Source organism: Calidris pugnax, unplaced genomic scaffold (genome assembly GCF_001431845.1).
Source record: "Calidris pugnax isolate Ruff unplaced genomic scaffold, ASM143184v1 scaffold89, whole genome shotgun sequence".
NCBI classification, from domain to species: domain Eukaryota; kingdom Metazoa; phylum Chordata; class Aves; order Charadriiformes; family Scolopacidae; genus Calidris; species Calidris pugnax.
The window spans coordinates 3,161,867-3,177,456 of NW_015090865.1; the positions used below are offsets into that span (position 1 = coordinate 3,161,867).

The 15,590-nt window shown below is 42.3% G+C and overlaps 1 protein-coding gene across 1 annotated transcript in view; it reads left to right on the forward strand.

Annotated features, from left to right (window-relative positions):
- The window catches only part of HTRA1 (HtrA serine peptidase 1), a 42,220-nt gene extending 39,351 nt beyond the window's left edge, over nucleotides 1-2,869 (forward strand). The window contains exon 10 of the mRNA XM_014945341.1: nucleotides 2,145-2,869. Coding sequence (XP_014800827.1) covers nucleotides 2,145-2,313 — 169 coding nt within the window. The 3' untranslated portion in view covers nucleotides 2,314-2,869. The remainder of the gene's footprint in view (nucleotides 1-2,144) is intronic.
- Nucleotides 2,870-15,590: the final 12,721 nt, after the last annotated feature.

The window sequence follows — 15,590 nt, forward strand, 5'->3', positions numbered from 1 at the left end:
GCCCCGTAGGAGAGCAAAGGAGAAGCTTCGCTTCCTTCCATCTCAGCCCAAGAACCTCAGTGTTGGGCAAAGCCACCAGCTCTCCTGGTGTGCCTCCATTGGGGGTGAAATCCTCTCTTGGCAGGAGACACCCTTCCATGTGAGAGTTTCGTCAGGAGTCATGTTGCTGGGAAGAGCTTTTGGTTTTGGCCAACTGATCTTTTTCTTCACCTGCTGGTCGGTGCCACGCTTCACGAGGTGCCTGGCTGAAGTGCGGCATCTGGTCTGTGGTCACTGGCACTGGTCTGGCTGGCTCTTGCTGGAGACACTTTCCCTTCAGAGTCTGGCTAAGACAAAACTGTTTAGTAATCCAGGGTAGGACATGGGAAACTTTATTCATCTTCTGGAAGTAGAGATCATTTGAGAGAAGAGCAAATCTTTGTGGCAAGAGAGAGGCGTGTGTAGCACCGAAGGCATGTAGGCAGAAAGCTGCTTGGAGCAGGCATATGTCATCTCCTAGGGATGGTTGGATGATGCCTTTTTGTTGCAGTTTGGATGCCACTGTAAGATATATACGATGTTAGCTGTCTGGCTTGCTTTCTAAATTATTGCTGCTTTTTGTAGGTGATTCTGGTTGGCAGTGCTGTTTGTGCAGAACACTGGTGGATGTCTGTAACGTGAAATTAAACTGCAGTGAGTGTAGGAATAATGTGGCTGCTCCAGTGGGGGACTGAACATGTTGGCTTGATGTGCAGGTCCCATCTGGAGGCGCAGAAAAATCATTATCAGAGTATGGAGAATAGTTAGCTGAGTGTGGCAGAAGGACATCAGAGAGTTAGAAGAAATGGGAGGCAACGTAGCCTCATAACTTAAAGGCAACCTCAAGTCAGGACACTTCACCCAAAGACTGGCCTGGCCACTAACATGCAGTCCATGCTTGCTCTTGTCCCCTGCTCCTAGTCGATGGATTTCCCCATTCTGCTGATTTTCTCTCAGATGCACGTTGTGTAGACCTGCTGGTGGGGGATCAGGGCAGTTCTGCAGTGACCTGCCCTGGGTATGAGTCGAGAGGAGAGGCTGCATGAGAGACCAAGATAATCCCAACGGTTTCTCCTATGGAAATGTTTTAAGCCATGCCTTTGGGTAGGCAACCAGATTTGTTGCAAGGGTTGGCCAAGGCATCCTTGCAGGAGGCACTCATGTAAGGCGTTTTCTGCGGGCGGAAGGGGATGATGACTGCTCTGTGGTTTTGTGAGGAAGGATTCTGCTGAAGGGCTGAATCATGTCTGATCTGGTTACTCGGTTAATATTTCCATGACTCGGAGCCAGACCGTTGTGCAAGACTGGGCAAGGCGCTGTGGTCGCTGGTATCCCTCACCACCCCGTTTCTCGGTCCCAGCAGCCATCTCAGCCAGTTTGGGAAGAGACCCGTGGCCCCGGGCAGGGCAACCTCATCGTGCCAGCTCCGGCTCTGCCCCATCTTGCTTTGAGTCAGGAGGGGTTTTTTTCAGTTTGCATACTGTGCTCTGAGGTCAGGAGAAGAGGGTCTGGGGGCTACAGGAAGGAAGGCAAGGGGAAGGACACCCACATTTTTGGTGACTTGGCTGGGGCGCTGCTCTCTGTTACTCTGCTCATGTTTAAAACACGAAGGTAAGGTGAAGTGGCCACCAAAAAGCTATGCATGGAGGACAATGTGGATCCAGGACTGAAATTCCTCATGTGTTAACACACAGTGACACTCAGATTGCTTTGCTAGGTGTACGTGAATAAAAGCTTGGAAAATTTCCCCACTAAAATGCGAACCTTACTGCAATTATTTTAAAAGAAAAATATGCCTCTGCCTCTTCCACCGAATAGGCATCTAGGGTGCTGGTTGCAGAATCACTGCTCTATTTGCAATAGTGAATTCCTTTAAAGACAGTGAAGGATGGGATTCGTCAAACTTTGTGTACTTCTTCTGAGGTTTCTGCATTGTGTTGTAATCTCCACCGCTTCATAAATTCTGGTTGCTTTTTGCACGCCCGCTGTGTCGCTGTGCAACTGCCTTTGGGTGGGAAATAGGAAAAATCCAGCAATCTCTTTTTATTTAAAAAAAAAATAATAATAAAATTGTAAAGGCAATAAAATGGCAATTATAATAATACATTGCTGCTTTGTGTTTTCAGTGGTGGCCTGAAGGACAACGATGTGATTATAAGCATCAACGGACAGTCGATAAGTTCAGCCAGTGATGTCAGTGACATTATTAAAAAGGACAGTACGTTGAACATGGTTGTACGCAGGGGCAACGAAGATGTTATGTTAACAGTAGTTCCCGAAGAAATCGATCCCTAACCAGAAACATGAGCTGGATTTCATGTTTTCTTTTAACAGCATTGGACTGCTTATATTCTCTCTGTGCTGGTACAGGAAACATTAGACTTCTGACCAACATTCTGCTTGTTCAGTGGATTAGTATTGGCCAACAGAGTAACTTCTAATAGGTTTAAGGTACAAAATCAGCGTAATGTCACATATTCCAGATGATAATTTTTGTTTTCCTTCTGTATTATGTACGCAATGTATTCTTTACTGCCTGTTACATTCCCTGCTTAACAAATCGACGTTTGCTTCCCTGTGTTGACTAGATTTACCATTATTTCTGCTAAGATTTAAACAAAACCCACGCACACAATGTGTGTTGTGGTATTCAGGTATTTATAGGTTAGCCGAGTTTGAACTGGAAATACCATTGTAAAGGAGTTGTTGGTTTAAAAGAAAACACAATTGGGGAAAAAAATGTTTGATTTATAAACACAAAGAAATCCCAGACAAAATAACCTTTTGAGGACCCTGTGCAGGACTTAATACTATGATATTTTCCTAGTGTTATTAAAAGAATTCAACAGTATTTCTTCTTGTGAGTGGTTCATTCTGCTTCCCCTCGTGGAGTGTTTTTCCTTTGAACAGCACATCTGCCTGAAAGGATGTCCTGATGGTCTCGCTTTTATCGTCATGAACCAAAATGCTTACTTTTCAGTATGTGCTTATATTTGCGCTCTAGTGCATCTGCTTTCCCTGGCATGGCTGGCTCAAATCTGTCATTGGCTATCCCAGATAGCCTGTCTTGCAGATGTTAATATGTTTTCCTTATTGTTTTAATTACAACTTCACCAATGCCTGAAATCTGTTTCCCCACTATAGAAATTGTTGTATTGTGGATCACGGATCCTATGCCATTCACCTATCCCAGATATATTAACATCTGCAAGACAGGCTGTTTTCCTTATTGTTTTAATTACAACTATCTGTTTCCCCACTATAGAAATTGTCGTATTGTGGATCACGGATCCTATGCCATTCAGGTTCAGATATTTGGATGTCTGTAACCATTGTAGATCTGGCCTTAAGCTCCTTCAAACAGGCTGTTTTAGTCACAATCTGAGTGCTGGTGTGTGTACGGTGGGTACTGGGTTTGTGTACTGGGTGTGTGTACTGGGTTTGACTGGGAGATGGGGCATGCCTCCAACAGGGATTAATCCTTATGGATCCCCTCGAAGCTTGGGTAGTGAATGGATTGCCTTACTGTGAAGGAGAACAATCAACTAAATTTAATTACAGTGTAATTACTCATTGGGTAAACAATAGACTAAGCAGCTTTTCCTTTCCTCTGTTGAAATATCTGTCTCGGAGAATAAATCCAAGGGCTATAGGCAAGTTTTGGGGACAGTCATTCCTAAACATGCTTTTCTTGTGAAAATTGCTTCTTAGGAAAACTCTTCAATTGTCTAGCTGACAGTTTATGATTTTAAAGAAAGGGCTCTATTACATGCAGTTACCGTAAGAACTCCTCTAGACCCAAATCCCTGACAGTGCTCCTTCTCCACCAGCTGTATTTCAGTTCTGATTCAACCAGCTTGTCCCAATTTGGGGAGGTGTTACATCCCCAAGCACCAGTGCCTCCCCTTACACACCTGGGTCACTATAAATTCACACAGTCAAAAGCCGTATTGACATTTGACATGACTGAACCACCTCAGTCCTGATTTACTTGTTCTATCATTCTGGTAAATCACACACGTCTGAAAAGCTGCCAAGTTATTACGGTGCCAGGTGCTGAAGGTCTGCAGTACTTTCTAGCATGAAAGATGTGAGGTAGAATGATTTTGCAGAGTTGGATATTTGAGTTGTAGGATATTTGCACTGTAGGTTCATCTTACTGGCGTTGATTAACATTTCAGCTGCCTCTTGAAGTGGTATTATATTTTGCAGACCATCCATGCCCTGTGTAGTGCACAGTGTGGTGACATACAACTCTCAGCAAAAGTGAATTTAAAAAAATCACCTACCTGCACTTAACCCAAGTAGCAAATATTAAGCTAACGCCCCAAAGTGAGGAAATGGTGTTTGAAACAAAAGTTATTTTTCATCTGCCTTTTGATTTCAAAACAAGTGGTTGCATAATTTACCGAGCTGGTTGATTCTCTTTGTTCTTGTTGTTTGTTGTTGTGGTCTCTTAATGTGCAAACCCATTAATTTTTTTGCTTGCTTTTCAGCTAACTACTTTGTGCTTAGCGATGACGTGCCCGCAGTGGCAGCCAACACAGCACATCTCCGTGCCTGTGCTTTACCCAGATACTGCTGGGAGGCACAAATGCCTCGGGACAATGGCTGGTTTTTTGCGTGTCCATCAGGAAAAGAGGCAAATGAACCTGATTTTGGTAAATGGTTTTCCTGCGCCAATGGGATTAGTGAAATATTTGACCGAGTTTCTGGGCTGTGTAGCCAATGCCCGTAGCTCCATCTAGTGGGACACGAGATGGTCTTTTTTTGCAACCAGTCATTTCCCATCTTATATTTGAAAGTGGTTTTCTGATTTATCTCTCTTTTGCATTAAAATATCCATAACTGCATGCACATCCTGAAAAATGTTTAGCATCTACTCTTCTACTACCCGTGTTTGCAGCTACCCAGAGGGTTTCTTACAGTCAAAATGTCTCTAGATGTTCTACAAGTATTTAAAATAAGGTTACTGATAAGCAGAGACACAGTAGCAAAGTTTGTCTTTAATGCAATTAATTAATATGTATTTTTCATGTATTATTGGGTTATAGATTTGGAATGGGTCTTATTCTTTGTTGCTTCAATGCACAGTTCTTTCCAAAATGCAATTGGAAACACTTTGTAGAGAATAGGTTTGACACAGTTTGTATAAATATTGCTTTCCTGGAAATTTTAGCAAGTGTTGGATGCTAAATCAGGGAAATTGGACATTCTGGCTTGACTTTCAATATTTTGGAATGTCTGAAATGGAAACTGGAGTTGCTGCGTATGTGATGTGGAGTAGATGGCCACATGTGGCTACTCTCAGAGGTAGTTTTGAAAAGCTTGTTCACTTATTCCATGAGGAAAGTGTCTCGAACTGTAAAAGAACTGTAAAAGATCATGACTAAAAATTGTCTGGTTTCTGTGGCTTGTATGCCAAGCAGGAAGATCCTGTGGTTTCAATACCAGAGGGCTTTTCTTCTTTTTTCTTTTTTTTTTTCTTTTCTCTTTCTTTTTTCTTTTTGTTTCTTTTCTCTTTCTTTTTTTCTGTTTTTTCATTTCTCTTTTTTTTCTTTTTTTTTTTTTCTTCCCCCCACCTCCTCCCCCTTTCTCCACATAACTATTTTACACTGATGTTAAGGAGGCTGAGGATGTTTTAAAAACTCATATCTTTCCAAATTAGAGAGACATGTAGTTAGGGCATTAGATAATATACATGTTCTTATTGTGTATCAGAAAAATACTGTAGAGGTGATTAAAACTGCAGTTGCAAATACTCGGGAGAAATAGTGATGATGAAGTTAGAAGTAACCAGTCCAGAGCAGTGAATGATGAGTGCCACTGAGTATTAATTTGATGTGATGGTAGGTCACTGCAGGAGTCCCTTTCATCCTTAGGGTGAGAATAAAGTTCATTGGAGGTTCCAGGGATCTCTTTGATTGAATTATATTAGAGATTATTCCTGCTGTTCCTAAATTCCCGTATTATTTCCCACTGTTTCCTCTTCCTCCCATCAAGTAAGGATGGTTTGTGGCATCCTTTACTGCATTTTCCCTCCTCTCCTTGCTCTGACTCCCTCCCCATTAGACACTGTTAAGTGTCACTTACTGCACAAAATTACTGCTAAAACTGGTGCATAAGTAATTTGACTAATTGGACAGAGCCAGTGAGGAAGGAAACTACCAGAGTAGCTCATCAATTTAATCTATGTGCATTTTCTGCAAAGTTTTCCTCCAGTTTTTCATGGTTCTGTTTAGTAGCCATGGTACTGCTGTATCCATGCCCATAAACTCCCTGGGGAAGTGGGTAATAATTAGGAATTGATTAGAGAGAGAATGAGTCAGAGCCAAAGCATGGGAGTTGAATTTACTGAATTTGGTAAAGAATGAACTTTAGTAGCTTGGAAATACTGCATAACATACTGGAGAGGAAAACTAAATACTTGCTCTATTCATTCCTTTTCTGTTCAGTGTTTATGCAGAGAGCACAGTGATTTCCAGAAAGATTCCCACGTGAGTATCTGAGGGAAACAGACTGTGTCGCAGCAGCAGCAATTAACTGATCTCTCTGAACCTACTAGAAATTGCTGCTTTTGGGAATTGCCACCTTCCCGTGGGTGTGGGTACAAAGCTGTAGATGCATCAAGCAGGGACTGCATCTGCCTCAGTCTATGGGATTAGAGCAGGACACGACGGCAAGCGCTTGGTTTCTCTGTATCTGTTGTTGCTGGACATGGCCCAAATGGTCTTGCTCTTCCATGCAGCAACTTCCTATGAGTGTCTCATAAAAAGAATTTTTTTCAAAGCACATTGAGATGAAAAGTGGTTATGGAAAACCATGTCGGTTAATTTTTTATTTTATTTTTAGTACAGAAGGGATTTTCTATTCAAAGACTCGTGTACAAATGCAAAAAATTACCTTCCCTGAATAATTAAACCAGTTGGTCCATCTTACTGATAAAACCAGTCCAGTTGTCATTCGCTTTCTCCATTCCATTCCTTTCATAATTTTAATTCATATCAACTACTTTTTATACTTTTAACTGCTAGTAGAACAAGTAGGCTTGTCCTAGCACTGAATCTGATCCTGTACTTTGGATTTTTCTTTGGTGCTCCCTTGCTTTCATTCAAAGTCCCATAGCAAGCAGAGTTTAAGCACTGGTACTTCATTCATCCCATCTTCTTTTGAACTCCAGGGTAACCTTGCAAACTCTGACCTCTTCCAGCTGATGACTCTCTTGCAGTGATTGCACAAGAAATGAAGTTGTGCATCATCCTGCTTGTCCCTGCTAAGTTTTTGGGGCAGACAGCACCCATAGTGTTGCTGTGCTCCTCCTGTCCCCTCTTCATGGGCTATGGCTGCTTCCAATGGAAGCACAGCCTTCCTTTCCCCTCTGGAATGGAGCTAATGATGGATGATCACCACTCTGCAGAGGAAAATCATTATTGATTGAGAAAGCTGTGATTTAGGCTGTGTCCCTGTGGGAGCTGTGGGGTCTTGCTGTGTCTGCTTGGCTTGCCCCCCTTTTCCAAAGCCCCCAGAATCATAGAATGGTTTGGGTTGGAAGGGACCTTTAAGACCATCTAGTTCCAACCCCCTGCCCTGGGCAGGGACACCTCCCACCAGACCAGGTTGCTCAAAGCCCCAACCAGCCTGTCCTTGAACCCCTCCAGGGATGAAATATCCACAGCTTCTCTGGGAAACATGTTCTAGTGTCCCACCACCTTCACGATAAATGAGTGACCTCCAGGATAAATAGGTATTTCTTAGAACCTCTCATCAGGTAAGTCCACGAGAGGGCGAATTGAAGCTACAGTGAACAACTTCAGGGCTGGTGCCTGACGTGTTGCTAGGGAGATTCCTGCAACCACTCGTGGTATCTCCATGGCACAGTGGTTTGAGAGGTGATGCATCTCCTGAGCACAGCCCGGTCGTGCACACCTGAATCAGCCCTGTCTGAGGGTTCTATAAATTTGCTGACTCCCATTGGCTGTGCAATTATATTTTTTTTCCTGATACTGAATAATCCTTCGGGTTGTTACTGAAAAGCTTTACTATTTATCCTGTCTGCTATAAGCATGGACATTACATGTTGCCTGCTTCCTCTTTTCGGCAGCTTATTGTATATTTGAAGACTGCTATCATATTCTCCCCCTGGGCTTTTTTCCTCTGAAGACAGAGGACAATTGTCCTCAGCAATTATTTTTATCTCTTTTTCATGGAAATGGAATCACAGAATTGTCAGAGTTGGAAGGGACCTTTAGAGCTCATCCAGTCCAACTCCCTGCCAAAGCAGGGCTGCCCAGAGCACATCTCTCAGGATGTCTTGAAAATCTCCAGAGAAGGGGACTTCACACCCTCCCTGGGCAGCCAGTTCCAGGGCTCTGGCACCCTCACCCTAAAGAAGTTTTTCCTCATATTTGAATGGAACTTTGCATGTTCCAGCCTGTGCTTGTTGCCCCTCGTCCTATCGCTGGAAACCACTGAAAAGAGTCCAGCTCCATCATCTTTTATCCATTTTTATCTCAGCTCACATTTTTCTCTACCTGTCCTTATTACTGGGCTCTTTTTGGTTGATTCAAATCCTTTTTGAAGTGGCCAAGCTGGCCAAAGGGCATCACTTGCAGCCCTATGGGCAAAGTAAAGTGGTCCAGATGCACCTTCTAGAAACCCAGCAGAAACTGACCATTCATTCATTTGTGGCGGGCAGCAGAGTGATGTGATACAGGATTATATTTACACTTTAACTCTGGTTTCAATTGTGAGGGTTTGAAATTGCAGCCTGGTTTCGACACCTGGTTCTCCTCTGCAGGAGCTGCTGTGCTGGCTCCCAGTGCTCGTGATCCCCATGTATCTCTGGCACTCTGTTCGCTGATCATTAACACCATCCAGCCACACTTATCTCTTTTTTTTGTTCACATTAAGCGGTACCGTGGTGATGCAATGTGGATATGTAGTAATAAGTTGATAAATGCACAAGGCAATTTACTATTTTTTTCAGTAAATTATTAAACCATTTTCAGACAAGATATTGCACACTGTGTAATTTCTTAAGATCAGGGAGGACTTTGTGCCTCATTTCTGATCGTTCACATTATCTCAGCAGTAAAATGTTATCAAAGAATCTTTACTGCTCAGTTTTACGTAGCTTCGATATTAAATTACATACTGTATTGTGAGATAAATAGCTTTATATAAATATACTACCCATATTACTGCAAATAACACTTTTTTCTGGTGGGATAGTTTTTTTTTTCTTGGTGGTCTATCTGCTTTTAGATGTTTCTGCAGGCTCTCTGTGCTGACTGAACTGGTCTCTTGTAGCACTGACTCACTTTTTCTTCAGCTGTTTCCCTCAAGATTTAGGGCATCAGACACAAGCTCCCACACCAGAAAATCTTTATACACAAAGGGCTTTCCCCTGCAGCTATTCCATGCATTTGTTGGCCATCGGATAAACTGAAGACTGAAGAAGGCAACATGTACTGCCTCATCTTTGTCACAGAGGTGCTAGACTTGCTTAAGCAGAAATTAAGTGGTAGAAGGTTTATTGCTGAAATGGAAAAGGTTATTTGTTTTATTTATCTTCATCTGGATGTCATGATATCCAGATATTACTGTAGGGAAATCTTTACGTAACTTCTATATAACCATCAAATAACTATAACAATCTATTAACCAATTATTTTATGTAATTGTCAGTCCTCTTATTTAGAATCAAACATTAATTATTATGTTCAAATACAATAATTGCCTGTGCAAATCCCTTTGGTCAAAATTATATCTGCATGTCATATTTTGTTAACTATGCTGCTACTACTAAAACCTGAAACTTGCACTCATTACAGGCAAACAATTCCAGCAACCTACCAAACAATTACACCTCACAAAACAATTAACCTTTTGAACAAGAATTCAGTCTTTTGGAAGAGGTTACCTTCTGGATATTGAGATGCCTACAATAAAATTTGCTTTATGGCAATTAATTTTCTTAAATTTGTTTTCTTTGCCTGCATTTCTCCCAGGTAATGAGAACTCAGGTTAATGCAACCTTTCTAAGATGAATTGATGTCCAAATCAAGCATATATGGGTTCTTCTGTAGAAGTGGCCATTGCGCAGAAAGACAAGAAGACATACAGTCTGGGGTGGGCTTTGCAGGAGTCAGGCAGCCTTGCATTTGCAAAAATATGTCATGTTATGAAGATATTTTTTTTTTTTCCTTTTTATGTTGTTAGAGCCATTCTGTGGTAGAGCTTGAATGGGAACTTGGCGAAGGTGCCCTGTTGTTGCAGGCATCATTGAAAGTGCAGTAGATCAGCATGGTATGGGGTGGCAACACCTTGGAGGTGCCCTGGGACTCAAAGTCCTATTCTAATGGTCAGGCAGGGTGGAGGGTTGGTAAGAAACATGGTTTTCTGGGAGGATTTTGCCTCTGAGCTTTGCCTGGCACCTCGTTATTGTGATATGCTGCCTGTATGTTTCTATAAAGTGGTGTTTGCAATTCTCACAGCTGCTGCCCTGCAGGGAATTGGGTTGGGATCTGCTTTAGGGGTTTTTCTGTTTCTGAATCAAACTCTTGCCAGCCCTCAGCCACAGCAGGGAAATTGTGCTTCCAGGAAAGTCTGCTTCAGCAAAGAAATATAATAAATTTATTTAAAGCAAAGGCCACAGAAAATTATTCCCAGACACTGTGCAATCACTTTGAAGAACAAAGCAATGGGAAGCGGCACAGAAACCTAAGGCAGGGAAAAATGCCTTAATCTTATCCCAAACCTCCTTTAGAAGGGCAGTGCAGGGGTAAGGAGAGCTGGGACTCTCTCCACCAAGAGTACTGGTGCCAGGTTGGAGCCATGGCCAGGGGCTGGTCCTTCAGAGCAGGGACCTATATTTGGGTGCTGTTGATCATTGACAGCTTTGGTAAGTGCTTGGGCTCCTCTGAGTGGAAAACTCCCAGGGTGCAGCCTTAAATGTCCGAATTTCTGGCATTTGGTGTTGGAAATCAATTTTGCCTCCAAATGTTGCTCTGAGTACTCAAGGGGCTGGAGGACACTTGGCAAGTGCTGTGCGGTATTTTGGAAAACACATTCTAATAATGAAGGACAAAACTGCAGAATTCAGTCAAGTCTTTGTGCTGGTCAAATAGTTGTTCCCCTTATGAAGCATATTTTTGTGGTTTTCTTTTTTTTCTTTTAAATGTCTTTATGGGCACAGTGTCTCTCCTTTATAACAGGAATGGCCTCGGCTTTGACTTTTTTTCTGGTTATTGACTTATTTATTCTGTCAAGATTGCAGAAGTATTTCATGTAATTACAAGTCATAATGGGGAAATAAGAAAAGCATAACTGCTAAGTTTAGATCTAGAAGTGATCAGCTCAGCCCAGCTGAATTCAGGAAACTGTTGCCCTAAATTCAAAACTAGGTGGGATGGATTGTTTAGGAAGTTGGCCAAACTGTATAGGCCAAAAAATAGTTTGCATTAATAATACAAAGCATTGTTCGTTTCTCTCCCACTGCAGAAACAATGTCAGAACATTGTCAATATTTGTGTAAAATCAGTGTTAAACTTTATTTAATGACAAAACAAAATGTTTTGTTATTTTTGGCAGTGAAACAATTCATGACAGTTCGTGAATGTTAGCACTAACTTGGGTTTTGGAGTTCCTGGTTGCAAGAAAGTGTAAATTTTTGGGCTGTGATATCTATCAAATGCTTCTGGTTATCCTTATGTTTATGGTAACATTTTCACTTTTGCTTGAAATTTTATGGGACTGTGGTTTAATGGCTCATCCTACTAATTATTTTCCTTTCTGTGTTCAGCAAACAGTAAGATGTTTCAGACCCATCCTCCTTCTGCAAGGCACTGCTCGCCTTTTTCTACTTCTGCTGTTTTGTCGGGTATTAGATCAAGTTTTTGGCAGAAGCTTAAGGCAAGACTCAAGGGTGATCTTGAATGGATGGAAGCTGAACTGCCCTTCCCCATCTCTTGCTGGTATCAGTTACCACCAACCTTGGAGGTGCTTAAACTTGATTATTGAGACTCAGATATTTAGTACCTGCCCAAAAGGTCTGAAATGGTGGGTGATCTCAGCGAGTGCCCTGTGTGCTATGACTGGATGAAGCTACTTGCTATTTCTTTCTGACCATGGGTGGTTCCCATCTTAAAATTGCTCAAGAGTTTGTCTGTTCAGCAAGGTGAATGCCCAAGGTGAGAAGGGGTTAAATCCCCACATCTCATCCCAGAACACCAATCTAAAACCTTGACTATCAGTTGGACAGGGTAAGAGAGGTCTCCGTGTTTCTACCTGCATGGTGCCAGACACAAAGTGTTTCGGGGTAAAGAGCAGCTTTTTAGCAGTGGTTAAAGGCTGCTTAAAAGCATGCAAGCCTCAGCCCTAGTCCCTGCTGTAGGTCTTGTTATTGCCTCTGTTCCAGTAACTGTTTATGTAGACCTTAGGTATTCAGACTTCCTAGTGACCAGGAAATTCTCTGAAATCATATTTTTCATTTACGTTTCCTTTGCCATTGAGCCTCTCTCTGTCCCTTCCAGCTGCAGGTCTGAGTGTATTGATTTAAGCAGGGAAAAGTGTATATTCGTATTAGGAGTATATCGTTCCCTGACACATTTTATAATATATTGGGATGTTCATAACCAGAAAGTAAATAGAGATTAAACAGTTCCTGCTCTGCAAGATGTCCCCTCATTGAAAGGTAAAAGTGATTGATTTCTGTTATACCCTATAGATATTTGGCAAACAGATTTCATTGTGTTCCAATGTGGGAACAAGCTTGCATACCTCACTTGGGTATGAAGAACAAATTGGTGTTCATTAACCAGGGTGGGTTGGAGTCAGTGGAGAAAGGGAGAGGAGCTGGAAGCAGAAGGGCAACCAACAGGAACACCAAATGGAGAGTAGGCACAAGTTTTGTGTCTTTCATGACCACCTGCCTGGTAACTTTTCCAGATAATCCCAAGTCCCCTCTCTTCCTCAACAGTTCAACACCTCTTCCAGGCAAAGGCAAGCAGTTCAGTAACAGCAGAATTGGTGAACAATACATTTTTCAGTTGCAATCTTACAGTGCCTCAAAGGAACAGGGTTGTTTTGCTCTCAGCTTCCTCAATCTTTAAGAAATAGATTGGGTCAATTTCCAACAACTTTATTTGAGATATTTTGATATGACAGGCATAGAATAGAAATATTCTACACTTTAGCATTTTGCTCAAATGAAAATGTTTGCTGAATTCGACCTGAATTTATGATGAGCCTTTTTTCTCCCTATTTTTCACAAGCGTTCGCTGCAGCCAGGGGTATGGTTACTGTTCAGGAGCGTGTGATAGATCCTGACTATCATAAGTTCAGTGCAATTATTTCCTTCTGCAGCTCTTGGCTTTTACAAAGAGCTGTCTTCACCTCCTTAACTGGATGTTCACACCAGGCACAGGTCTTTGCCAAACACTCACTGTTCTCCTGCTTGGTGCCCTCCTATGGGCTACTCCTGTGGATCTCAGTCTTATTGCTCTTGGGAAAGAAGGAGCCAGGAATGGAGCAGAGAGGAATGGGCTGGGAAAGTAACAGCAAGCCAAGAGAAAGAATGTGCATAGGAGGAATGAAGAGAGGAGACCCCCACGAAGCCATGTGATGGGGGCTGCAGTGTCTATGAAGTTGTCCACAGCTCTGTTGCTGGCACATCACAACCAGGTAATATCCTTCATCAGTTCTGTTCTAGCTGTGGGTGGGCTCTCAGACATCCACAGTGAATGCAGGCAGAGCCATGTAACATGAAAAACAAGGGGTGAACTGAAGAACAAGCATGCAGAGGTGGTGCTGGGGGAATCAGGGTGAGCTCAAGGGCTGTGTGGCCGAAAAATGTGGTGGGAGAAGATGGGGACCGAGGAGTGCAAGCATGTCTTCTGCAAGGAAAGTCAATTTGACACCATATTCTACTGTTCACAAACTGTTAGATGCACCGCTTGACCTGTACAGTTCCTTAATGGCTGCTGAGAAATGACTGTTACTGGAAGCAAGGGCAGCAGAGGTGTGGTGGGAGACTTCTTTATGAGAAGAGAAGAAGGAATTCCCATGGTCAAGCTGCATGCCTGTCTCCAGTTGCTGGCTGAATTAATTAATCTTCACTCTTCCAAGCAAACTGTATTGGGTTTGGAGTTGTCTTACATGCCTTCCTTTTCTATTCAAACATTAACACCAGTTGTTTTCTATGGTTTTAATCTGGTTTTGCTTTTCTTTCATATCTCTGGCTCTGCTGTCCCAACCTGTTTGCCAAGCCACCTCCTTTAGTTCATTCAACCCCTCTGAATGACTGTTTCTCCCCTTTGGCTTGCAAAACCATGATAAGAGAAAGCTACCGGTGTTTACACAATCAATGGACCGTTTGCATGTCGAACAAAGTAACTCTTTGTACTTCCTTTCTTTTTTTTGATCTTCTGACTCCCCTCTGCTGTATCAGATTGAGTTTGGGGTCCTGGCTGTTCTGGGCCAGGACAATTGTATTGCATGTTTCATGAAGCACAAGAAACACATTTCTGAGTTCCTGAGAAAGTAATACGTCTACCAACCAATGATAAATCCAAACCCATCTAAAAATAGTAGCAGGAACAACCAGCATGTCAAATCTTTATCTACTAAAAGCTTTTGCACATTTTGTCTAGAAATATGCAGAATCCTGAATTACCAGAATAACTAAAACCCTGAGCCACTTGGTTGAACTTGAAGATAAAACTTCTTTGACTTTGGGGTTGGACCAGATGGCCTCCAGAGGCCCCTTCCAGGCTAAATCCTTCACTCCGGGGTTTTATACACTGTTCAAACGTTGCCAAATTCAGCAGTGCTGAGCAAATGCAGGTTCTTTGATGGACACTTGGATCCACTGAAACCAGACCATGACTTGAAATACAGTTCCTCTTCTTAAAAATCCATTGTAGAATTCCACTGGATCCCATTATTTGTCCGTTATCTTAAGTACATTCCAAATCCCAGTGGGAGGACCATGTCAAGGAATCTGTAAAGTTCCTCAGAGATTTAAAAATAGAGAATTTGGGAGAAATTTTCCCTTATCTTCTATACTTGCCCCTATCTGCAGACTTAAACACCTCGTTCTCTGTGAAGGTTTGTGCAGTTTAACAATGATCAGTGTATGACCACTTCATTTTGACTTGAGTTTGTGATAAAATTCAGAAGATGATTTTGGTGGTTTCAGTTTTTCAGTAGATTACTTGTAGGACTTAAACAAACTGTCAGTCTTGCTACTCTGGTGAAGATAAAGCACACATAAAAAGCAACTGTGGCTCAGATAGGTCTCAAACCTGAGAAAGGGACATGTTACATTTGTGACAGCAACAGAACTTCACAGCTGAAAGAGGGATGGGATGGAAAAAGAGCAGTGAGTGCAACCACTTTTCATCTCTACCTTCCCTGAGGAAGACGCCAGGTTTTTGTAGAACCAGGAAGCTATAAATGTTGGGTAACAAATCAAACAAAGTCATGGAAATTAGGGAAATAGGAGCAGTGAGGAAATGTGATTGGTACCGACTTACTGAAGGGACAGACTGGGCTGCTGAGCTACACCCTTT